This window comes from Staurois parvus, unplaced genomic scaffold, assembly GCF_062004578.1.
Source record: "Staurois parvus isolate SC_StPar_1 unplaced genomic scaffold, SC_StPar_1.0 ptg000211l, whole genome shotgun sequence".
In the NCBI taxonomy this organism is placed as follows: domain Eukaryota; kingdom Metazoa; phylum Chordata; class Amphibia; order Anura; family Ranidae; genus Staurois; species Staurois parvus.
The window spans coordinates 736553-761500 of NW_028318007.1; the positions used below are offsets into that span (position 1 = coordinate 736553).

General features: G+C 45.8%; 1 protein-coding gene across 1 annotated transcript in view; it reads right to left on the bottom strand.

Annotated features, from left to right (window-relative positions):
- Positions 1–6590: 6590 nt before the first annotated feature.
- Positions 6591–24948, bottom strand: part of CNGB1 (cyclic nucleotide gated channel subunit beta 1) — a 66972-nt gene continuing 48614 nt past the window's right edge. The window contains exons 28-41 of the mRNA XM_089678917.1: positions 23427–23615; positions 22810–23018; positions 22321–22371; positions 20031–20117; positions 19884–19948; positions 19173–19295; positions 18381–18522; positions 15901–16060; positions 15434–15531; positions 13141–13224; positions 10396–10514; positions 9885–10031; positions 8020–8206; positions 6591–7454 (exon numbers count right to left, since the gene is read on the bottom strand). Coding sequence (XP_089535043.1) covers positions 7245–7454; positions 8020–8206; positions 9885–10031; positions 10396–10514; positions 13141–13224; positions 15434–15531; positions 15901–16060; positions 18381–18522; positions 19173–19295; positions 19884–19948; positions 20031–20117; positions 22321–22371; positions 22810–23018; positions 23427–23615 — 1871 coding nt within the window. The 3' untranslated portion in view covers positions 6591–7244. The remainder of the gene's footprint in view (positions 7455–8019; positions 8207–9884; positions 10032–10395; positions 10515–13140; positions 13225–15433; positions 15532–15900; positions 16061–18380; positions 18523–19172; positions 19296–19883; positions 19949–20030; positions 20118–22320; positions 22372–22809; positions 23019–23426; positions 23616–24948) is intronic.

Genomic DNA, 24948 nt, shown 5'->3' on the forward strand with positions numbered 1-24948 from the left:
ATGGCTCCGTACACTTAATATACCAGATGTACACGGCTCCGTACACTGAATATACCAGATATACCGGGTCCCATACACCGAATATATCAGATATACCGGGACCCATAGATGTACCCAGCCCCGTATACTGAATATAACAGATGTACACGTCTCCGCATACTGACTATACCAGATATCCCTCGCCCCGTACACTGATTATACCAGATATCCCTGGCCCCGTACACTGATTATACCAGATATCCCTGGCCCCGTACACTGATTATACCAGATATCCCTGGTCCCGTACACTGATTATACCAGATATCCCTGGTCCCGTACACTAATTATACCAGATATCCCTGGTCCCGTACACTGATTATACCAGATATCCCTGGCCCGTACACTGATTATACCAGATATCCCTGGCCCCGTACACTGATTATACCAGATATCCCTGGCCCCGTACACTGATTATACGAGATATCCCTGGTCCCGTACACTGATTATACCAGACATCCCTGGTCCCGTACTCTGATTATACCAGATATCCCTGGCTCCGTACACTAATTATACCAGATATCCCTGGTCCTGTACACTGATTATACCAGATATCCCTGGCCCCGTACACTGATTATACCAGATATCCCTGGTCCCGTACACTAATTATACCAGATATCCCTGGTCCCGTACACTGATTATACCAGATATCCCTGGCTCCGTACACTAATTATACCAGATATCCCTGGCCCCGTACACTGATTATACCAGACATCCCTGGTCCTGTACTCTGATTATACCAGACATCCCTGGTCCTGTACTCTGATTATACCAGATATCCCTGGCTCCGTACACTAATTATACCAGATATTCCTGGCCCCATACACTGATTATACCAGATATTCCTGTCCCTGTACACTGATTATACCAAATATCCCTGGCCCTGTACACTGATTATACCAGATATCCCTGGACCCGTACACTGATTATACCAGATATCCCTGGTCCCGTACACTGATTATACCAGATATCCCTGGCCCCGTACACTGATTATACCAGATATACCTGGCCCCATACACTGATTATACCAGATATCCCTGGTCCCGTACGCTGATTATACCAGATATCCCTGGTCCTGTACACTGATTATACCAGATATCCCTGGTCCCGTACACTGATTATACCAGATATCCCTGGCCCCGTACACATCTGGTATATACATCTGGTATAAGTGCTGTGCAAACTGTTGGAGCGATACAAAATCCTGTATTATATTCCCAATAATGACAGCAGGAAGCAGAAGCCATCACTAAGTATCTGAGGGACATTCATCATCCCTCCGCCATGCAGACGATACGCTGACTCGTATTCAGATGTATAATTATTATTAGAAAATTACTCATTCCGGGAAATCCCCGAAAACTCCATCACAGCGACAGACCAAATATAGTTCTAGATTGCATCAGCAGCCGTAATGTCACTATCGAAACCAGCTGAAAGTTCCGTTATCAAAACATGAATCAGTGTACGGGGCCAGGGATATCTAGTATAATCAGTGTACAGGACCAGGGATATCTGGTATAATCAGTGTACGGGGCCAGGGATATCTGGTATAATCAGTGTACGGGGCCAGGGATATCTGGTATAATCAGTGTACGGGGCCAGGGATATCTGGTATAATCAGTGTACGGGCCAGGGATATCTGGTATAATCAGTGTACGGGGCCAGGGATATCTGGTATAACCAGAGTACGGGACCAGGGATATCTGGTATAATCAGTGTACGGGGCCAGGGATGTCTGGTATAATCTGTGTACAGGACCAGGGATATCTAGTATAATCAGTGTACGGGGCCAGGGATGTCTGGTATAATCAGTGTACAGGACCAGGGATATCTAGTATAATCAGTGTACGGGGCCAGGGATGTCTGGTATAATCAGTGTACGGGGCCAGGGATGTCTGGTATAATCAGCGTACGGGGCCAGGGATATCTGGTATAATCAGTGTACAGGACCAGGGATGTCTGGTATAATCAGAGTACAGGACCAGGGATATCTGGTATAATCAGTGTACGGGGCCAGGGATATCTGGTATAATCAGTGTACGGGGCCAGGGATGTCTGGTATAATCAGTGTACAGGACCAGGGATATCTGGTATAATCAGTGTACGGGGCCAGGGATATCTGGTATAATCAGTGTACAGGACCAGGGATATCTGGTATAATCAGTGTACGGGGCCAGGGATATCTGGTATAATCAGTGTACGGGACCAGGGATATCTGGTATAATCAGTGTACAGGACCAGGGATATCTGGTATAAACAGTGTACGGGACCAGGGATATCTGGTATAATCAGTGTACGGGGCCAGGGATATCTGGTATAATCAGTGTACGGGGCCAGGGATATCTGGTATATTCAGTGTACGGGGCCAGGGATATCTGGTATAATCAGTGTACGGGGCCAGGGATATCTGGTATAATCAGTGTACGGGACCAGGGATATCTGGTATAATCAGTGTACGGGGCCAGGGATATCTGGTATAATCAGTGTACGGGGCCAGGGATATCTGGTATATTCAGTGTACGGGGCAAGGGATATCTGGTATAATCAGTGTACGGGGCCAGGGATATCTGGTATAATCAGTGTACGGGGCCAGGGATATCTGGTATATTCAGTGTACGGGGCCAGGGATATCTGGTATAATCAGTGTACGGGGCCAGGGATATCTGGTATAATCAGTGTACGGGACCAGGGATATCTGGTATAATCAGTGTACGGGGCCAGGGATATCTGGTATAATCAGCGTACGGGGCCAGGGATATCTGGTATAATCAGCGTACGGGGCCAGGGATATCTGGTATAATCAGCGTACGGGGCCAGGGATATCTGGTATAATCAGTGTACAGGGCCAGGGATAGCTGGTATATTCAGTGTACAGGACCAGGGATATCTGGTATAATCAGTGTACGGGAGCAGGGATATCTGGTATAATCAGAGTACAGGGCCAGGGAATATCTGGTATAGTCAGTGTATGGGACTCGGTATATCTGGTATATTCAGTGTATGGAGCCATGTACATCTGGTATATACAGTGTACAGGGCCCGGTATATCTGGTATATTCAGCGTACGGAGCCGTGTACATCTGTCCTATTCTGTGTATGGGGCCAGGTATACTGTATCTGTTGTAATCAGTGTACAGAGGCATGTACATCTGTTCTATTCAGTTTACAGAGCCATGTACATCTGTTGTATTCAGTGTACGGAGCCGTGTACATCTGTTATATTCAGTGCATGGGGCCGAGTACATCTGGTATATACAGTCTATGGGGCATACAGTCTATGGGACCCAGTATATCTGGTATATTCAGTGTACGGAACCATGTACATCTGTTATATACAGTGTACAGGGCCCGGTATATCTGGTATATTCAGTGTACGGAGCTGTGTACATTTGTTATATACAGTGTACAGGGCCCGGTATATCTGGTATATTCAGTAAACGGAGCCGTGTACATGTGGTATGTTCAGTGTACTGGGCCAGGTATATCTGGTGTATTCAGTGTACGGAGCCGTGTACATGTGGTATATTCAGTGTACTGGGCCAGGTATATCTGGTGTATTCAGTGTACGGAGCCGTGTACATGTGGTATATTCAGTGTACTGGGCCAGGTATATCTGGTGTATTCAGTGTACGGAGCCGTGTACATGTGGTATATTCAGTGTACAGGGCCCGGTATATCTGGTATATTCAGTGTACGGAGCCGTGTACATGTGGTATATTCAGTGTACAGGGCCCGGTATATCTGGTATATTCAGTGTAGGGAGCCGTGTACATCTGTCCTATTCAGTGTACAGCAGTTTGGTGACGGTGTGATGTGATTGGTCACCAGAATTCACACTGATTATAGGAACTCCTCCATCTTCACTCCTGCTCCAACCTGAACTGAGGCTATATTTACACCTAAGAGTCACATTTTCAAGCGTTTTTTAAGCATTTTTGAGCTTTTTTTTTTTAGCAGAATTGCCTGTTTTTGCAGCTTTTATCAGGTGTTTTTTCAGGAGTTTTTCAACTAGGCATTTTTTATGTGGCCAGTGGAAAGCTGATAAAGGGACGGTGAGCTGTTGTTTGAGCTAAAAACACATTATGAAACATTCGGAAAAACGCTGAAACTTGCTCAGGTTGCGCTTTTCAGGTGTTTCTATTGAAGTCTTCCGGGACAAAAGTAGCTCATGTACTCTTCTGAGCGACAAGCATTTTGCTACAAGTGACAGAACGCTGTAATGTGAACTAGGGCTATTAAAAATTGTAGGTTTTTGCTTGTTGAGCATTTCTGAAGTGTGATCGGGGCCTGAAGATGGAGACTGTGCAGATGAACAAAAGATAGGAGGTCAGCAAGGAAGGAGAGACAGACTGTGAGTGGTGCTGGTGAAGGATGTGTGTATGGGGAAGGAGCCCACCTGTTGTAAGGGCAAGTATTACAGCTGTGAGAAGTGAAAAAAAGGGTTTTAGCAATCAAGGCATACACCGCTCTCATCAGACCTCAGCAGTACTGATACACAGGGGTCCCCTCTACGGACTGGGTGATAGCAGTACTGATACACAGGGATCCCCTCTCCAAATTGAGTGATAGTGGTACTGCTACATAGGGATCCCCTCTCCAAATTGAGTGATAGTGGTACTGATACACAGAGATCCCCTCTCCGGACTGGGTGATAGTGGTACTGATACACAGAGATCCCCTCTCCGAATTGAGTGATAGTGGTACTGATACACTGGGATCCCCTCTCCAGATAGGGTGATAGGGGTACTGATACACAGGGATCCCCTATCCGGATTGGGTGATAGTGGTACTGATACACTGGGATCCCCTCTCCAGATAGGGTGATAGCAGTACTGATACACAGTTATCCCCTCTCCGAATTGAGTGATAGTGGTCCTGATACACAGGGGTCCCTTCTCTGGATTAGGTTATAGTGGTACTGATACACAGGGATCCCCTCTCCAGATTAGGTGATAGTGGTACTGATACACAGGGATCCCCTCTCCGGATTCGGTGATAGTGGTACTGATACACAGGGGTCCCCTCTCTGGATTAGGTTATAGTGGTACTGATACACAGGGATCCCCTCTCCGGATTAGGTGATAGTGGTACTGATACACAGGGATCACCTCTCTGGATTGGGTGATAGTGGTACTGATACACAGGGATCCCCTCTCCAAATTGAGTGATAGCGGTACTGATACACAGGGATCCCCTCTCTGGATTGGAAGATAGTGGTCCTGATACACAGTTATCCCCTCTCCGAATTGAGTGATAGTGGTCCTGAAACACTGGGATCCCCTCTCCGGATTCGGTGATAGTGGTACTGATACACAGGGATCCCCTCTCTGGATTAGGTGATAGTGGTACTGATACACAGGGATCCCCTCTCCGAAATGGGTGATAGCGGTACTGATACACTGGGATCCCCTCTCCAGATAGGGTGATAGGGGTACTGATACACAGGGATCCCCTATCCGGATTGGGTGATAGTTCTACTGATACACTAGGATCCCCTCTCCAGATAGGGTGATAGCGGTACTGATACACTGGGATCCCCTCTCCAGATAGGGTGATAGGGGTACTGATACACAGGAATCCCCTCTCCAGATTGGAAGATAGTGGTACTGATACACAGGAATCCCCTCTCCGGATTGGGTGATAGTGGTACTGATACACAGGGATCCCCTCTCCGGATTGAGTGATAGTGGTCCTGATACACAGGGATCCTCTCTCCGGATTGAGTGATAGTGGTCCTGATACACAGGGATCCCCTCTCTGGATTAGGTGATAGTGGTCCTGATACACAGGGATCTCCTCTCCAAATTGGTTGATAGTGGTACTGATACACTGGGATCTCCTCTCCGAATTTGGTGATAGTGGTACTGATACTCAGAGATCCCCTCTCTGGATTGAGTGATAGTGGTCCTGATACACAGGGATCCCCTCTCCGGATTGAGTGATAGTGGTCCTGATACACTGGGATCCCCTCTCCAGATAGGGTGATAGGGGTACTGATACACAGGGATCCCCTCTCCGAATTGGTTGATAGTGGTACTGATACACTGGGATCTCCTCTCCGAATTGGGTGATAGTGGTACTGATACACAGGGATCCCCTCTCCGGATTGGAAGACAGTGGTAATGATACACATGGATTCACGCTCCTGATTGGCTGAGAGTGATACTTATAAACTGGAATTCACTCTTCCCATTGGGAGTTAACAGTACTGATACACTGGGATCCATTCTCCCGATAGGGCGATAGCAGTACTGTGACACTGGAATCCACTCTCCTGATTGGGCCATAGTGGCACTGTGACACTGGGATGCACTTTCCCGATTGGGCAACAGCATTACAGATACACAGGAATAGTAGTAGTCTATCAGATGGATTCTGGGAACACATTGGCCTCATGTGTTGCTGGTGGGGCTATTGGCAGCCGGGAAGGAGAGGGGGGGCACAGGAGGTCAGTGGGAACAGCAGGTGGGTTCAGGAGACGAGCAGTAAGTCAGCCCCAAATTCAGGGTGTCTGTGATCCTGGCCCCCACCTACTACAGATAACACAGCAATCAGAGAATGTTATATTTATTTTAAAAATAGAAACTCCAATTCTAACAAACACAGAGCTCCACCTTTACAAAGCTGTGACCCTGCACCCCTTACTGGTATGATTCTGTGGAATGGGGGAGGTGATGGGGGGAAGCCTCTAAATGCTAACTCCATCATAAAGAGAGTAATTCCTGATGTGAGAAGAGAGTGATCCCTCTCTGCAATGTGAACACTTGCCTCTTTCCTTCGGTTGCAATATTTCTGTTGGCACTCTCTCTAGATGAGGAAAGCTAAGTCTGTGGTTTGTTCCATATTTTGGTCCACCTTTCCATATACTGATTGTCCCTCACATCGGCCCTGATGACGGTATAGACCCTGCAGGGATATCTTCTACACAGAACAACGCATGAGGGTTCTAGTGGGACAGTACGGTCCTGGTGCTATGATAGACACAGTGGAATGTTCCATGAATATTGACATCCACCTCTACCTGAATTTCTACATTACATTATGGGTGGAGTCTGTAGTGAAATCTAGTCTTCAGGTCCCTCGTGGAGTTGTGGTGATCCTCTGCAGATGAGATTGCGGTAGTATTGCTCAGATGAAAGTTGAAGCCTCAAAGATTTACGGTGAGGCTCATGAGGCACTGCATCATCCATCTTCCATCCAGTTCATCATTTCTTCCCCTCCTCCTCGGGGGCTGTCACTTCCACCGACAGTATCTGCTCGTCTCCTCGGGGGGAGGGACTGACCCTTATAAAGACCGTGTTGTCTGTAGACTCAGCCACAATTTCCGTCGGCTCGTCATCTTCAGGTTTTATGGTGGGCACTGGAGATCTTCGGTGCACCGGCGACCCAGGGGGCACGGGACTAGTTCTAGAGGGCTACAAAGATAAATACACAAGGCAACATGTCAGCAGATTGTACAATTGCTCCATCATCCTGACACACGACACAAAGATCTAAAGTGCAGTCTACAAAGGATCTTCCAGGACAAAGAATACAATCTGATGCCAGTCAAGTTCCACCAATCCCAGGATATTCCATTCTACTCATCTCTGCTCATACAACCTGTAGCAACCAATCAGCAATCAGGTGACATTGTTCAGACTGCTAAGAATGGAAGAAAGATGAAATCTAAATGGTAGTGTTGTCTTAATAAATAAGGTGTCCATCTGTTGGTAAAAATTCAGAAATTATTTTAAAATTATTCAGAAATTTCCATGTGAGCAGTTGGTAGACATTGAAGGCCACCCTCTATCCATGAGCTATCCACAAACTTGTAAGTGACACCAATGGAGAGGGGGCGGGGCAATGACACCAACTATTGAGAGGGGAAGCAGTAGTGATCAGGGATGATGGTTGACCAGATTGAAGACCCCTTTTAGACAGGAGATCATCCCAAACATCATTTGTCATTGCTATAGTAAAAAGGATCGTCCCTCTCACCTCCACAGTTGTCTTCACTTTAAGTCTGCGTTTCAATTTAGAAAATCCCTTGAAGCCCATTTTTTCGGTGGCAGCAACAGCGGCCTTCAGTAATTTGGGAGTCTCGGGTCTGGGTGGAATGATGTGCTGGAATCCCTTCTGTGCTGGACCCTCATCTTTCGGTTTGCTGCTGTTTTTCAGCATTTTCCTGCAGTGGAGGACAATCAGAGCAGACTGAGCAGAGTTCTGATATAACATAATAGAATTCTTGTATGGGGCTCTGACAATGAATCTTCAACTGTATGCAATGCACTGCCCTTACACACAAAGATCTGATGACATTCCAATCACTGACACGGCAGACCATATTCCTGTTACAGCATATTACTTCCATATCACCACGGTGTGCCAAAGAAAGTTAGAAAACTAATCAAGAGTTTTTCCACATACTCTATCTTGTACCTGGTGAAACAGCTATACTGAACTTGGTCAAATCAGGAAGTTTCAGGCCAGCTATCGAGGCCAAGAAGAAATGCTTTACTTGGAATTCTATACTTCCTCCAAATCCATTGGGTCACCTAAAACAGGGCATGCTAGGCTGGGCAGATTCCCTTTACTGTGTATAATACAGAAAAGGGTGCAATCATATTAGGGCTCTCAAAATAAAGTAGCCCCATTTTATACCATCACAAAGCCTTACTGACTAAGGATGACCGCCCACCCCGCAAAAACCCATCAACACCCTGCCCACCAAACGTTACCTGCAAACTATTAGCAACTGGGCCAACCAAAAGCCCATCAGTGACCCATTTACCCGACACTCACAATGACCAGATCTCCATCCATCTAGCAATGCAAGCACCAGCACCCCATACATCTAACATTCCTAACAACACTTCAGCACCCTGTCCACCTAACACTCCCAAGAACTCATCAGAATCCCCATCCATCAAACACTCCTAACAACCCATTAGCAACTAGTCCACCCAACTCTACCAACAACCCATCATTACCCCATCCATCTACCAATCCCAACAAGCCATCAACACCTTGTCCAATCCTCCTAACAACTCATCAGCATTGTCTCCACCCAACTATCCATCAGCAACCTGTTCACCCAACACTCCATACAACACATCAATGTCCTGTCTCCCCAGCACTATGAACAACTCATCAGCACCTTGTCTACCAAACATCCCTTCAGCACTATGACCATCTAGCAATCTCAACAACCCACCAGCAGCCCCACCCAACAAAACATCAACACCTCGACCACCCAAAACCACCAACAATCTATGAGCACCTCATCCACCCAACAACCCATCAGCATCCTGTCAACCCAACACCATCAACAACCTATGAACACCCTGTCCACCCAACATAATCCATCACCCATTTGCACTCTGTCCACCCAAGACTCCCAACAGCCTGTCAGCCCTCTGTCTATCCAACACTCCAAACAACTCACAACAGCTTGACCTCAAGTTAAGGAAACAAGTTCCAAATGACATGTAACTAAATGGAAGAATGAAATAAACACCCAGAAACATGAGATATAAGCCCTCACTCAGATTGTGACCTCTGACAACAGTCTTTCTCCTCTCACCATACTTGAGAGTGAGAACATGGCTGACTCTACCGTACAGTAATGCATCTCTGCCTAGCCACCATCGCGGTGAGAATAAGAAAGGAATACAATGTTTGGTTTCATATATCAAAATATCTGCAGTAAGAACTACCTTAATGCCCCACAGCCACCATTCATGCTCACAACTGCCCTGAAAAATGGATATTGATTTACAGAAACTGACTGGTAGCTATGGGGCAACACAGGCAGTTGTACTTTTTGGACACACCATGAGACATCTGCAGTGATTCGCACTCACTTTGCTTTCCTACGTAGAACTTTCTGTGACTCGGGGTAATGGGTCAGGATGTCATTCAGATCCTTCTTATCCAGGATGAAGAGGTTGGTAAAGCCATGCGCCACCACATTGGCAGTACGACGGTTTCCTCCACCCACAGCCAGAAGGCTAAAAAGAAAGAAAACATTCAACACACCTTGCTTCCTCATCTAATAGAGATCACCATGCCTAAAATGCAATGATCCAGCTTAGCAAGCTCAGGTGTTTCTAACCAGGACAGGAGATACAGGAGTACATGAATAGTTCAGTCCCTTAAGAGTGTAGGGAAAGGTCAGCCCTCTATACAGAAGGACAACAGATATGGCAATATAGGAAGAGGTCAGTCCCCTATACAGAATGACATGGGATATAAAAGTAAATTAAGTGGTCAGTCCTCTACAAAGGGGAAACAGCTAATAACCTAAGCTGTCACGTCACAGTAAAATATTTCTGGATTTTCTGTGAGACGGATGAAAATGTCAGTCTAGTTCACCTGATTTCTCCAAAGACGGATCCTGCTTTTAGACTGACCAGCACAGTCAGTCCATCCGGCCCTCCGAGGACCTGGACCTCTCCAGCTTTGATGATGTACATTTCTCTCCCGATCTCCCCCTGAAATAAATATTACATGGCCAAACATGAGCACATGTTTGTCACTTCCACCTGTATCACCCTCTCTTTTGTTACCGCCACATGTATCACTATCACCTGTGTCACCTCCACCTGTGTAACTGCCACCTGTGTCACTGCCAACTCTACCTGCTTTGATGATGTACATTTCTCTCCCGATCTCCCTCTGCAAGAAATATTTAAATAGCCATACATGAGTGTGTGTATACCATCTCCACTTGTATCACCTTCACCTGCGTCACTGACACCTGTGTCACCTCCACTTGGTCCATCACCACCTGGGTCATCGCCACCTTTGTAGCCTCCACCTGTGTCACCCCCACCTGAGTCACTGCTAAGTGTGTCACCTTCACTTGTGTCATTGCCACCAAAGTCACTGCCACCTGTGTTGCCTCCACAGAGGTCACTGCCATCTGTGTTGCCTCCAACTGCTACCACCTGAGTCATTGCTACCTATGTCACTTTCACTTGTGTCATCCTCACCCAAGTCACTGCCACCTGCATTGCCTCCACCTAAGTCACTGCCACCTGTGTCACCTCCATTTGGTTCACTGCCACCTGAGTCACCTCCACCTGTGTCACTACCTCATATGTCATCTCCACTTGTGTCACATTCACTCCTTGAAACAACCATACTGTCTTATTCCAGAGTAGCCTGTATTTCTGCTGAAGTTACCTGTGGGGTTTTCCTTGTATCCCGAACAAGTCTTCTGGCAGTTCAGGTTGCAATCTTTCTTGGTCTACCTGACCTTGACTTGGTATCAAGAGATCCCTGAATTTTCCACTTCTTAACCCCTTCCCGCCGATGCCTCCCGGCCCTTTAAGAGATTCAGACGCCGGGAGGCGGGGCGGTTGGGGCGTGGCTTTCGGAATCATGTGACCGCTGTGATGATGCGTCACGGCGGTCACATGATCGGAAAGGTCCCGTTCGAAAGAGCGGACCGGAACCTTTCCATGAGTACCACACATGTGTGCTGGGAGCGCGCAGGGCGCGCGCTCTTAGCACATATGTATTTAGTTACATGGACGCAAATGTGTGGCCGCTCGGCGTCTAGGCCCAGACGCCGGGAGGCCGCACATTTGTGTGCGGCCGGCGCAAAGGGGTTAATAAGTGATTAAACATTACTGACCAGCATATTCAAGGCTTTGGGCATCTTTTTATATCCTTTTCCATCTTTATAAAGTACCATTACCTTGTTATGCTGGTCTTTTGACAGTTCTTTTCTGCTTCCCATGGCTCAGTATCTAGCCTGCTCAGTGCATACAGGTAAGAGATAACAAACTCATTGACTATTTATATACAGACACTGATTGCAATTTTAAAGTCCACAGATGTGGGAAATTAACCTTTAATTGCCATTATAACCTGTGTATGACTCCTTGTGTGTCTGTACCAAGGCCAAACATTCCAGGGGAGGAAAACTTTTGATCAGGGCCATTTGCGTGAATTCTGTAATCATTATGATTTAAAAAGGAGCCAAACAACTCCAGGCATGTGATATCAAATGGCTTCATATGATCACTATTATTAAATAAAAGAGAGTTTTTTGGCATGATCAGTCATATTTTCAATATAAATGCAGGGCATGCAAACTTTTGAGCACAACTGTATATGTATATGTGACGTGGAATGAGAGTTTCAGAGAAGCTACATTCATCACTTTCTGCTCTCACCTGAACCCCTTCAATCCCCCCCCCCCCCCCATATGTTGCACCCTTCTAGTTAGATAGGGGGAGCTAGACTCCAATTGTTAGCACAGAGGATTGAGTAGCAACCTGGGTGTGATAGCAAACAGAGGTCAAATTGTGGTCAGCACTGAGAGACTTGGCAGACCAGCCCTCTGGAATTTACCCCTGCTCTAGAACTTTGGAGAAAGGTCTAGAAGCAGCGGGTGGATCTGAAGAGTGGCTAGTCTGTACTTTTAGAGGATCCTGGCCAATCCCCAACAGGAGGCTTGACGAGGGGCCAGGACAACCTTTAAGTGTAACTGAGCCTGCTCAGCAGCAAAGGAAGAGGAGAGGAGTTCGGGTGGAGGTTAGAGATAGTGTGAGGCTGGAGAAAGGAGCCTGGGAGGGGGCCTAGATGGAGAGGGCTCACCTACAGGCAGTGGAGCTTGGAAGGAGGAAAGCTCAGATCTACACCAGCCCCCAGAGCGAGGACCACCTGTGTAGCAGGGAACGATCAGCCCAGCTAAAAGACCTGGTAGCAGCCACCGACCCACCAGCAGCACAGAGGGAGGACTGAGTGAGTATACCTGGACCCCCTAGGCCAGAAAGGGGAAGGAGGCACTCTAGTGGGAAGCTGGATTAGCCTGCCACCCAGGAATGTTTCACTATTTATGTGGCAGACACTGGATCATCTTCTTAGAGATTCACCCAGAACAGCTGGATATGGAGTATTTAGGGTCTGGGGTGGTACTACAGGAGATGTTGGCTAGCTCCCCAGAAGAGACTGTTTCCTGTAACCACTTGTACATAGTTCAGGAAGTTGTCCTCAGTTTCTCAGTTCCATTGGGTATCCCGTATACCCCTTACCCTATCCAAGTTGAAATCCCCCTAATGAAATAAAAAAAAAAACACTGAGGGGGTAGTGCTACAAGTACATCACCTTCTTACAGACATAATCCCCGGGCAGGTAAACTACAGAGCGCAGCCTCTTCAGCATGTCATATATCATCTGTCGGTCACAACCCTGCAGAGGGTGGTTGAAAGGGAGAGAGAAAAGTTGGGGAAAGGGGTAGAATACCAAATAATTAACAAAAGAAAAAGGAAGGAGGTCGTGAAGAAGGGTTGAGAGGGACAGAGGGAATGCAGGAAAATAACTGGAATTACTATGCACTGTACCAGTACCGTTCAGCATTCCTAATGACACTGAGCTACAAGGATCAGGTTCCCAGGTTCCTCCGCTACTACAAGGATCTCCTAGACTCTCCCAGCACTACAAGGATCCCACCAGGCTCTCACACTCTACACGTTTTCCCCAGACTCTCCTGGTAGATCAACGAACCCCTAGGCTCTCCTTGTACAACCAGCATCCCTCTAGGCTCTCCCATCACAAGAAAGCCCCAAACGTTCTCAATACAACCATAACCCCCCTCCACCCCCCCCCCAGGCTTTCCCAAGAATCCCCCAGGTTCCTTATGGCACTCCAATGATCCCCATAGGCTCTCCTGGTACTACAAGGATCCCCCCAGGTTATTCTTGCACTACAAGGATCTCCGCAGACACTTCTGATCTACAAGAATACCCCTGTCATTCCTGATACTACAAGGATTCCCCCAGACATTCCTCACACTATAAGTTTACCCACAGGCACTCCCGGCACTACAAGGATTCCCCCAGACTCTCCTGGTACAACAAGGAATCCCCCAAGTTCTCCTGGTACAACAGGGAATCCCCCAGGTACTCCTGGCACTACATAGATCCCCATAGGCTCTCCTGGAACTACAAGGATCCCCCCCCCCAGGTTATTCTGGCACTACAGTGAACCCCACAGGTACTCTTTGCACTAAAGTGATCCCTCCCAGACTTTTTTGGTACAGCAAGGATCCGCTAAAAACCCTTCCACCCTGCAAAGATCCCCCAGACTCTTCTGATACTACAAGGATCTCCTTCCCAAGCCTTTCCTGGTACTGGAGGGATCTCCATAGGTTCACTAATAATACAAGGATCCCCCTAGGTTTTCCTGGCACTACAAAGATCCCCCAGGTTCTCCTGGCACTACAAGGACTACAAGGATCTCCCCAGACTCTTCTACTCTAAAAGGAACCCCCAGGACATTCCTGATACTACAAGGATTCCCTGGACATTTGTGATATTTCAAGGATCACCCTATTCTCTTCTGATATAACAAATATCCCCCAAGACTATCCCACTCGGAAAGTATCTCTCCAAGCTCTCCTGATACTACAAGGCCCCCCCCCCAGACTCTTCAGGTACTACAAGGCTCAACCCAGACTCTACAGGTACTACAAAGCTCACCCCAGACTCTCGCACTCTACAAGGATCCCCCCAGATTCTCCTGGTAGTACAAGGACTGTAGACCAGATGCGATTTCTCCTGCGCTCTAGGGTCCAGACCGGTGGCAAATAGATGGAACCAACACCAGAGCAAGCGACCACCAGTATATTTCAAGGTTGTGCAGCTCCAAAACAGGGCTGGGGAAGCCCAATCGATACTGCAAAGTGAAACAAGAAGCGCACCAACCTTGCGCATTACATCAGTAACAGAATTTATTAATAGAAGATAGGTACTCACAAACAGCGAATAAAATAAGGAATGTAGTCCTCAAAGGGACTTCAAAGATAAGAAGCCAGCGCGAATGCAATCATGGGGGTAGACACTCAGTATAGCTCACGCGTTTCGAAGGCTATGCCTTCTTCCTCAGAGCTCTGAGGAAGAAGGCATAGCCTTCGAAACGCGTCAGCTATACTGAGTGTCTACCCCCATGATGGGATTCGCGCTGGCTTCTTATATTTGAAGTCCCTTTGAGGACTACATGCCTGATTTTATTCGCTGTTTGTGAGTACCTATCTTCTATTAATAAATTCTGTTACTGAGGTAATGCGCAAGGTTGGTGCACTTCTTGTTTTTTGTTTCACTTTGCAGTACAAGGACTGTCCCAGACTCTCCTGGTACTACATGGATCCCCCCAAGCTCTTCCACTCTACAAGGTTTCCCTCTAGACTCTCCCACTCTACAAGGACCCTCCCCAGACTCTCCCACTCTACAAGGACCCTCCCCAGACTCTCCCACTCTACAACAAGGATTCCTCCAGACTCTGATGGTACTGTAAGGATCACCCCAGACTCCTCTGGTGCTACAACGATTCCCCCAGACTCTCCTGGGAGGTTGGACTGCGTTCTCTATTATCAGAGGACAGAATGAATTGTGACATTTACCTGGAAGAGCGCCACCTTGCTGACAATGTTGTAATTCACATCAATAGCCAAATCTAGCCGCATCTTGTCTGGAAGCTGCACCATCAGTTCTGATTCATCTGACAGACAAAGAATGACAATGTCAGAGGTGACACATCTCAGACTGCCCGTCCCTTCTATCTCTGGGGATAATCTTCTATAATTATTTCCCTTAATTTCTCCTTTCCTTTTATCAGATTTCCCATCTGTGGAAATCCTCATTGTCAGCCCAGAATCTTCAGGCTTTCTTTTAATAATCGGACAGGTTTTACCTCAATGATAAGTAAGGCCAAAGAACCCCATTCTTATATTCAGCAACAAACAGTAGACTTGTGTAATTAGGCTATGACTGAAGCTGCTCCTCCCTGACATGTGCCCATTCTGAAGAGGAGGATCATGGAAAATGTAGTTACAGGTAATGAGAACAAAGCCAGGAAAGGCACTCTTACCCAGCATGCCTTGTGACTGCCAGGTATACTCATACCACATCTTGACGCGGTTCTGTACGTTGCGTGGGATCTTGTAGCAGTTCATGTATTTGATGGTGCTGTCCATACAACTGCGGTAATAGGTCTGACCAGCTGTAGCGGCTCCTACCACGTCTCTCATCTGTGACCAGAAGAGACACACTTACCACATGACCAACTACAGATAGGTCACCATCACTTTTATCAGTGTTACTTTCCCCTGCTTTTCTCCTTCTCTCTCATTTTACATCCGGTCCTTGTTCTAGAGTACACACCTAACCAATCATGACGGAGGAGTAGAGTGTGCCTATGACCAGACATGATGGAGGCATAGAGTACATGCCTGACCAATCATGATGCAGGAGTAGCATGCACACTTGACCTATCATGATGGAGGAGAAGAGTACACACTTAAGCAATCATGCCAGAGGACTAGAGTATACACTTAACCAATGATGATGGAGGAGTACAGTACACACCTGACGAATCATGATGGAGGAGTAGAGTACACACCTGATGAATCATGCCAGAGAAGTAGAGTATACACTTGACCAATTATGATGGAGGAGTAGAGTACACACTTGACCAATCATGCCAAAGGAGTAGAGTACACACTTGACCAATCATGATGTAAGAGTAGAATACACATCTGACTAATCATGATGGAGGAGTAGAGTACACACCTGACCAATCATGAACAATTAGTAAAGTACACACCTGACCAAGAAGCAAAGTACACACCTGCTCAATCATGACAGAGGAGTAGAGTACATACCTGACCAATCATGACCAAAGAGTAGAGTACATACCTAACAAATCATGACAGAGGAGTACACACCTGAAAAATCATGGAGACGGAGGGTACACACCTAACATGGAGGAGTAGAGCACACACCTGACCAATCATGACAGATGAGTAAAGTAAACACCTGACAAATCATGACAGAGGAGTAGAGTACACACCTGACAAATCATGACAGAGGAGTAGAGTACACACTTTACAAATCATGATGAAGAAGCTGGGTACACACCTAACCAGTCATCACGGAGCAGTAGAGCACACACCTGACCAATCATGATAGAGAAGTAGAGTACACACCTGACCAATCATGACAGAGGAGTAGAGTACACACCTGACAAATCATGACAGAGGAGTAGAGTAAACACCTGACAAATCATGACAGAGGAGTAGAGTACACACCTGACAAATCATGACAGAGGAGTAGAGTACCCACTTTACAAATCATGATGAAGAAGCTGGGTACACACCTAACCAGTCATCACGGAGCAGTAGAGGACACACCTGACCAATCATGATAAAGAAGTAGAGTACACACCTGACCAATCATGACAGAGGAGTAGAGTACACACCTGACAAATCATGACAGAGGAGTAGAGTACACACCTGACAAATCATGACAGAGGAGTAGAGTAAACACCTGACAAATCATGATAGAGGAGTAGAGTACACACCTGACCAATCATGATAGAGAAGTAGAGTACACACCTGAAAAATCATGACAGAGGAGTAGAGTAAACACCTGACAAATCATGACAGAGGAGTAGAGTAAACACCTGACAATCATGACAGAGGAGTAGAGTAAACACCTGATGAATCATGACAGAGGAGTAGAGTACACACCTGATGAATCATGACAGAGGAGTAGAGTACACACCTGACAAATCATGACAGAGGAGTAGAGTACACACCTGACAAATCATGACAGAGGAGTAGAGTACACACCTGACAAATCATGACAGAGGAGTAGAGTACACACCTGACAAATCATGATGGAGAAGCAGGGTACACGCCTAACTAGTCATTACAGAAGAGTACACACCTGACAAATCATGATGGAGAAGCAGGGTACACGCCTAACTAGTCATTACAGAAAGGTAGAGCACACACCTGACCAACCATGATAGAGAAGTAGAGTACACACCTGACCAATCATGACAGAGGAGTAGAGTACACACCTGACAAATCATGATGGAGAAGCAGGGAACACACCTGACCAATCATGATAGAGAAGTAGAGTACACACCTGACCAATCATGACAGAGGAGTAGAGTACACACCTGACAAATCATGACAGAGGAGTAGAGTACACACCTGACAAATCATGACAGGGGAGTACACACCTTACAAATCATGACAGAGGAGTAGAGTACACACCTGACAAATCATGACAGGGGAGTACACACCTTACAAATCATGACAGAGGAGTAGAGTACACACCTGACAAATCATGACAGGGGAGTACACACCTTACAAATCATGACAGAGGAGTAGAGTACACACCTGACAAATCATGACAGGGGAGTACACACCTTACAAATCATGACAGAGGAGTAGATTACACACCTGACAAATCATGACAGGGGAGTACACACCTTACAAATCATGATAGAGAAGTAGAGTACACACCTTACAAATCATGAAGGAGGAGTAGAGTACACACCTGACCAATCATAACGGAGAAGGCGAACACTCCCATGAAGTAGTTCAGTAGCTGGAACCAAAGCTCAAAGAGAGTCTGTGGGTCAGGGAGCCCCCCGATGGTGATGAGGGTCTTCACAGCCCAGTAATAGCAGCGGATGTAGCTGAAAGAGGAGAGGGAGAGGTCACTGGAGTCATGAGGAAAGTTTAATGGAAACACAAAGAAATGGCACCTCAGAGGCAGGGCAAGACGTGTCAGCCTTGTCTTTGGAGGACTCTTTGGAGGATTGGCTTCAGCCACTGAATACACCCTACACTTGTCTGTATGTATGAAGATGAAGCCCAATGTGGACAGTGTTATACTGTTCCTCTAGCATCCTCCAATCTATGAGTTCACTTTGTCCATCCTAAAGCTTGAATAAAGGAATTCAGCATATCATATATAATATTTCTCCATAGTGATTGGCTGACTAGATATGGAATGTGTCCACATGACAAAAAGAAATGTACAAGGTTCCTCTAGCAGTCATAAAAGAGCAACTCCACCCAAAAGTGGAATCAGGACACAGAAACTCTGGTTAATGATTGGGGGAATATGAGGAATTACTTGGGTTGGTGATAATAGTAATAGCCTGTCCTGACATGGTAGTAGTATCCCTACCAGAAGAACCAGCATGGCCTGAACTCCACACCACCCAACACAACGTACGTTTTGGGTGGATATGTTCTTTATGACATGAGCTCATACCATTAGACTTGTGGGTCTGGTGACATCTGTGACCCTTATAAGGTTATGGCGGGTCCCCACTCTCACCTGTTCCCCTCACCGTCATACACCCACTTGGTGGAGCGAAGCCCCTCGTAGTCCGAGGCCCAGTAATAGAAGCAGGCGTTCATGTGCAGACAGTACAGGAGGTAGGCTGTTGTACGGATCACTCTGCAACAAGAAAGACAATCACTGAGCATGCCGGAGAGAACTGAGGGAACAACCAGAAAATTCAGAACCTCCCAGCAACGGCATGATAACCCAACACTCCCCATTCATCATCACAGAGCACTTACTGAACACCCCCAACTTCGGGTACTGTGCATACTGGGTGTACTCCATGTGTAGTGTATATGCTATGTATACTGAGTGCATCCCGTGTATTCTGTATACACTGTGTATACTGCGTGTACCCTGTGTTTATAATATATATATATATATATATATAAAGAGTGAAGAGAGAGAGAGTGTGAGTATACTGTGTTTACTACATTATATATTCTGTATACTGCATATTCAGTATATTGTGTATAATGTATATATTGAGTATACATAATAAATACACAGTATACACAATATACACACAGTATACAAGGTATCTTTTGGGGGGTTTTTTTTCATGTGCCCCAGTTATATTTGCTGTAAGGTTGTATGTCGGGTTGAAGAAGGAAGAGAAACATGGAGGAAATACTCATCTGGTTCTGTAAGGAGTGGGGAAGGGGCCTCTGACCTCAGGGGCCCCTGTGGCCTCGCACTGACCTGTAGATGTAGGCTTTACTGAGGATAGCTTCCAGTCTGTTGTTGAATTCGAAGAAGGCCATATACTGTAAGGAGACAAGGTGATGAAATGGTGTCAGTGACAGATCATATACCAGGTGACAACTTGAGGGCTCCTCCTGTCCTCACCTTCAGTATACGGGGAAAGCGGAGAATGGACTTCACTCCAACCTTGAAGTAGAAAAGATCCAGAGGGAGGAGAGAAATGACATCCATCTGTTGGGACCAAGAAATCAATGCCACCACACATTTTCACTGGATCCATAATAAACCAACTTTCCTAATAGGGACCCAGATGGCCCCAACATGTACCGGATATATGAGGGGGCCCATAGTGCACCAAATGTCCTGAGAGGAACTTAGAGGCATCAACATGTAGCAACTCTCAAGGTGGAAATAGTGGGTCCATACTGCACCTACTGTCTTGAGAGGGACTCAGAGACCCCAACATGTATCAGATATCTGAGTGGTACTGTATCAAGGGTGAACTGACAACTCATGGGGCCCCCGGGCAATAGGGGATCATGGGGCCCCTGTTTCCTTGCCCAAACTCAAAAAAGCCTATAAAAAAGGTACCAGGAGCATCTCATGGGGCCCCCTACTGACCCCGGGCCCTTGGGCAGTGCCCGAGTTTCCAAATGGTCAGTCCTCCCCTGTACTGTATATTGATAACAATTTGTTATTAATATACATAAGTGTCTATTACTTAATTATTTATTGTAATGTTTAACTGGTTTGGATATGTCTCGTCATTTAGTATACACATACTTTGCTTTTAATATTTATCATTTAGTATTATTTACTATTGATGACTTTTTATTTGTTCTTTACATGAAGATATAGTTTTGTTTTGGTTTTCTTTTTGAGCTTTTTTGCTTTTGATTTTCATTTATAGTTTTTCATCTTGTACCATTTAAAATTCAACATGGATATATTTCCATTTTGTAAGTTTATATACCATATGCAATTTGTTTTTAGAGACTAAATGAGGATTCCACTTTATTTTGAAGCTATATTTAACAACATAAATGTTTGCTTTGCACTTTATACAAATCCTTTGGACTGACTATGGGTTTTTATCATGTATCTCCTCTCTCTGTATACTAGCCCTGAAGAAGGGGGAGGCAAATCCCCCAAAACTCGTTGGCTCTACTTGTTTACTTTTATCTTCAATAAACTATAACATTCATCAAGTGAGACTTTTTTTGGATATCGGGTGCTCCTCTCCAATCACCCAAGTATCAGGGGGGAACTGGTGGATCCATACTGCACCTACTGTCTTGAGAAAGACTCCCAACATGTACCAGATATCTGAGAGGTCGATACTGCACCAACAATGCTGACACGGACTCAAGGGGACACAATATGTACTAGTTATCTGGGGGAAAGAGGGACTGTTGGGTCCATACTGCACCAACTGTCCTTGGAGAGACCCAGGGGGCCGCAACATGTATCAGAATTCTTCGGGGGACTGGGAAATCCATAATGTACAAACTGTCATGACAGGGATGCTGGGGGGCCCTAAAATGTATCAGAATTCTGGGCGGTGCATACAACACCAACTTTCCAGAGAGGTACTCAGGGGCTCCAATATGTACCATATATTTGGTGCAGACTGGGGGGTTTATACTGCATCAACTATCCAGAGAGGGACCCTGACATGTACCAGATACATTGGGTAAAATAAATATTAAACACGTCACCATTTTTTTCAGTAAATATATTTCTAAAGGTGCTATTGACATGAAATTTTCACGACATGTCGGTAACAACCCATGCAATCCATACATACAAAGAAACCAAAACAAATAAGTTCAGAAATTAAGTTATGTATAATAAAATGGAATGACACAGGGAAAAAGTATTGAACACATGAAGAAAAGGTCGATGGAAAAAGGCATGGAAAGCCAAGACACCAGCTGAAATCTATAAGTAATTAGAAAGCAATCCTGCCCCTTGCAGTGCAATTTGATATCAGCTGGTTCAGTCTCAACTGATGGCCTATAAAAATGGTGACTTGTTCAATGCTTATTTTGCCCACTGTATCTGGGAGGTCTATACTGCACTAACTGTCCTGACTGGGACCCAAGGTGCCCCAACATGTACCAGATTTCTGGGGGTCCAATTACTTTTACACAGATTATCAGGATGTTGGAGTTCCTACAGACCCAGAAATCAATGTAAATCATCTCTCCTCAAATTCTGAGTTTGGTATCTTCAGAGAGATATTCTTATTTTTTGGGTCTTTGTCCATGTGACATAAATATGATCATGTTTGGGGCCCAGTCTGGTGATACCAATACAATCATGTTCAAGGCCTGGTTGGGTGACATAAATATAATCATGTTTGGGGCCCAGTCTGGTGATGTCAGTACGATCATGTTTGGGGCCCAGGGACATCATCTCAGGGAGAAATTACCTTGAATCGATCAGTCTTGATATAATGTTCCCGCATCGCCTTCTTGTCAGTCTGGAATTAGATGAAAGTTTGATGAGGACATAAATGATTGATTTATAATAATTTAAACTTAGTATTAAACTAAGACACCGAGAGTGTCCTTCAGGGGAGGGACACTGAGGGCTTTCCCCTTCACCCCATTGGATGCTCCACCATAGGGATGGGGTTGCCACAATCCAGTCTGACTGGAAACCTAATAGGAGCCCTGATATACCAGATCCCTGAGGTCCCCCTTTTGGGGCCTTCCCCTTACATAGTTCCCACCCACAGGGAGCAAGAAATAGTCAGACTGGACTATTTAGGATGGTATAAGTGATTGTAGAGTTATCACACACATCACAATGTCTATGGTGGATGATATTCTGTAACTGGGTGTTGTCTGTATAATGTGAGGATTGCACAAATGGAATTGTGAAGCATATGACAGCATGACATTGAAGCGGCACTTACAATGATGTCGCCGCCGCGCACGAACTGCAGGCGGACCTGGAAGACAACAATGTCCAGCAGGTAGATGAGATCACACAGATAGTCCATGAAGAGCCAGTAGTGGATGTTGGTTGGCGTCTGATAGGGAAAGGCCCAACGTACTGGGATGAGCCAACAATTCCAATTCCATGCCATCACCACGAAGAAGAGCCACAGGACATACATTAGGTCTGCAGGGGCAGTACAGACAGGTGAGAGGAGCACAACCAATCACACACGACACGAGAGTTGGAAGGTGTTCCCTAAATGAGCTACACCAGTAGATGACCACATGGGGAAAAAAAGGCTACATGGAGTGGGAGGGGACTGTTCTGTATAATTTTATGGTCAGTGGGGCTCCCCGTCCCTCCCCCATTACTGATGAGCAGAGCACTCAGTGCCTTGTGCCTTCCTCCCTAAATACAAGTAAGCATGGTTCCCAATACCTCATGCCTCTATCTAGTTACTAGCCACTTGGGTTACCAGCGCCTCATGCCTCTCTCTTCACTTACTAATAAGCAGTGCCCCCAGTACCTTGTGCCTCCTTCTCCTTACTATGCAGTGGGCCTGCCAGTGCCTCATGTTTCCTCTTTACTTACTAGTCAGTGGATCAATACTGGATGGGAATTTGTAATTGTGAAGTTGGGTCCACCATGGTCGGGTCTTAAATTTGCAGCAGAGCATCCCACAATAGTGTTCGTCCACAGTGGGGACTGCGCCTTCTGGTTTCTTCTCCTCAGGTGGGGGAGGTGGGGGAGGTGGCGGGGCTGCAGCTTTTTTAGATGGTGCTGAAATCAACGACATAAAGCAAATCATTATACATTATTGTATATTATCATTGTACATATAATCATTGTATATTATCATTGGACATATAATCATTGTACATATAATCATTATATATCATCAATGTACATATAATCATTATATATCATCAATGTACATATAATCATTATATATCATCAATGTACATATAATCATTATACAGTTGCAAGAAAAAGTATGTGAACCCCTTGGGATTACGTGGAGTTTTGCATGAATTGGGCATAAAATGTGCTCTGAACGTCATCTAAGTCACAACAATAGAAGAACACTGTCTGCTGAACATAACACTACACAAACATTAGATGTTGCCATGGTTTAATTGCACATAACATGTAAACATTCTCAGTGCAGGGAGGAAAAAGTATGTGAAGCCCTAGCTTAATGACTTCTCCCAGAGCTAATTGGAGCCAGGAGTGAGCCAACTTGACTCCAATCAGTGTGATGATATTGGATGTGTTGCTGACAGCTGTCCTGCCCTTAAAAAACACACACCTGTTTTGGGTTTACTGGTTTCAAGAAGCACTGTCTGATGTGAACCATGCCTCGCAGAAAAGAGCTCTCAGAAGACCTACGATCAAGAATTGTTGACTTGCATGAAGCTGGAAAGGGTTACAAAAGTATCTCCAAAAGCCTTGATGTTCATCTGTCCATGGTAAGACAGACTGTCTACAAATGGAGAAAGTTTAGCACTGTTGCTACTCTCCCTAGGCGTGGTCGCCCTGTAAAAATGACTGCAAGAGCACAGCACAGAATGCTGCATGAGGTAAAGAAGAATCCCAGAGTGTCAGCTAAAGACCTCCAGAAATCTCTGGCACATGCTAACATTTTTGTTGACACATCTACAATAAGAAAAACATTAAACAAGAATGGAATACATGGGAGGACACCACGGAAGAAGCCATTGCTGTCCAAAAAGAATATTGCAGCACGTATGAAGTTTGCAAAAGAGCACCTGGATGTTCCACAGCACTACTGGCAAAATATACTGTGGACAGATGAAACCAAGATTGAGTTGTTTGGGAAGAACACACAACAGTATGTGTGGAGAAAAAAAGGCACAGCACACCAACATCAAAACCTCATCCCCACTGTAAAACATGGCGGAGGGAGCATCATGGTTTGGGGCTGCTTTGCTGCCTCAGGGCCTGGACGGATTGTTGTCATTGATGGGAAAATGAATTCCAGAGTTTATCAAGACATTTTGCAGGAAAACGTACAACCATCTGTCCGCCAACTGAAGCTCCGCAGAGGATGGGTGATGCAACAGGACAATGACCCAAAGCATACAAGTAATTC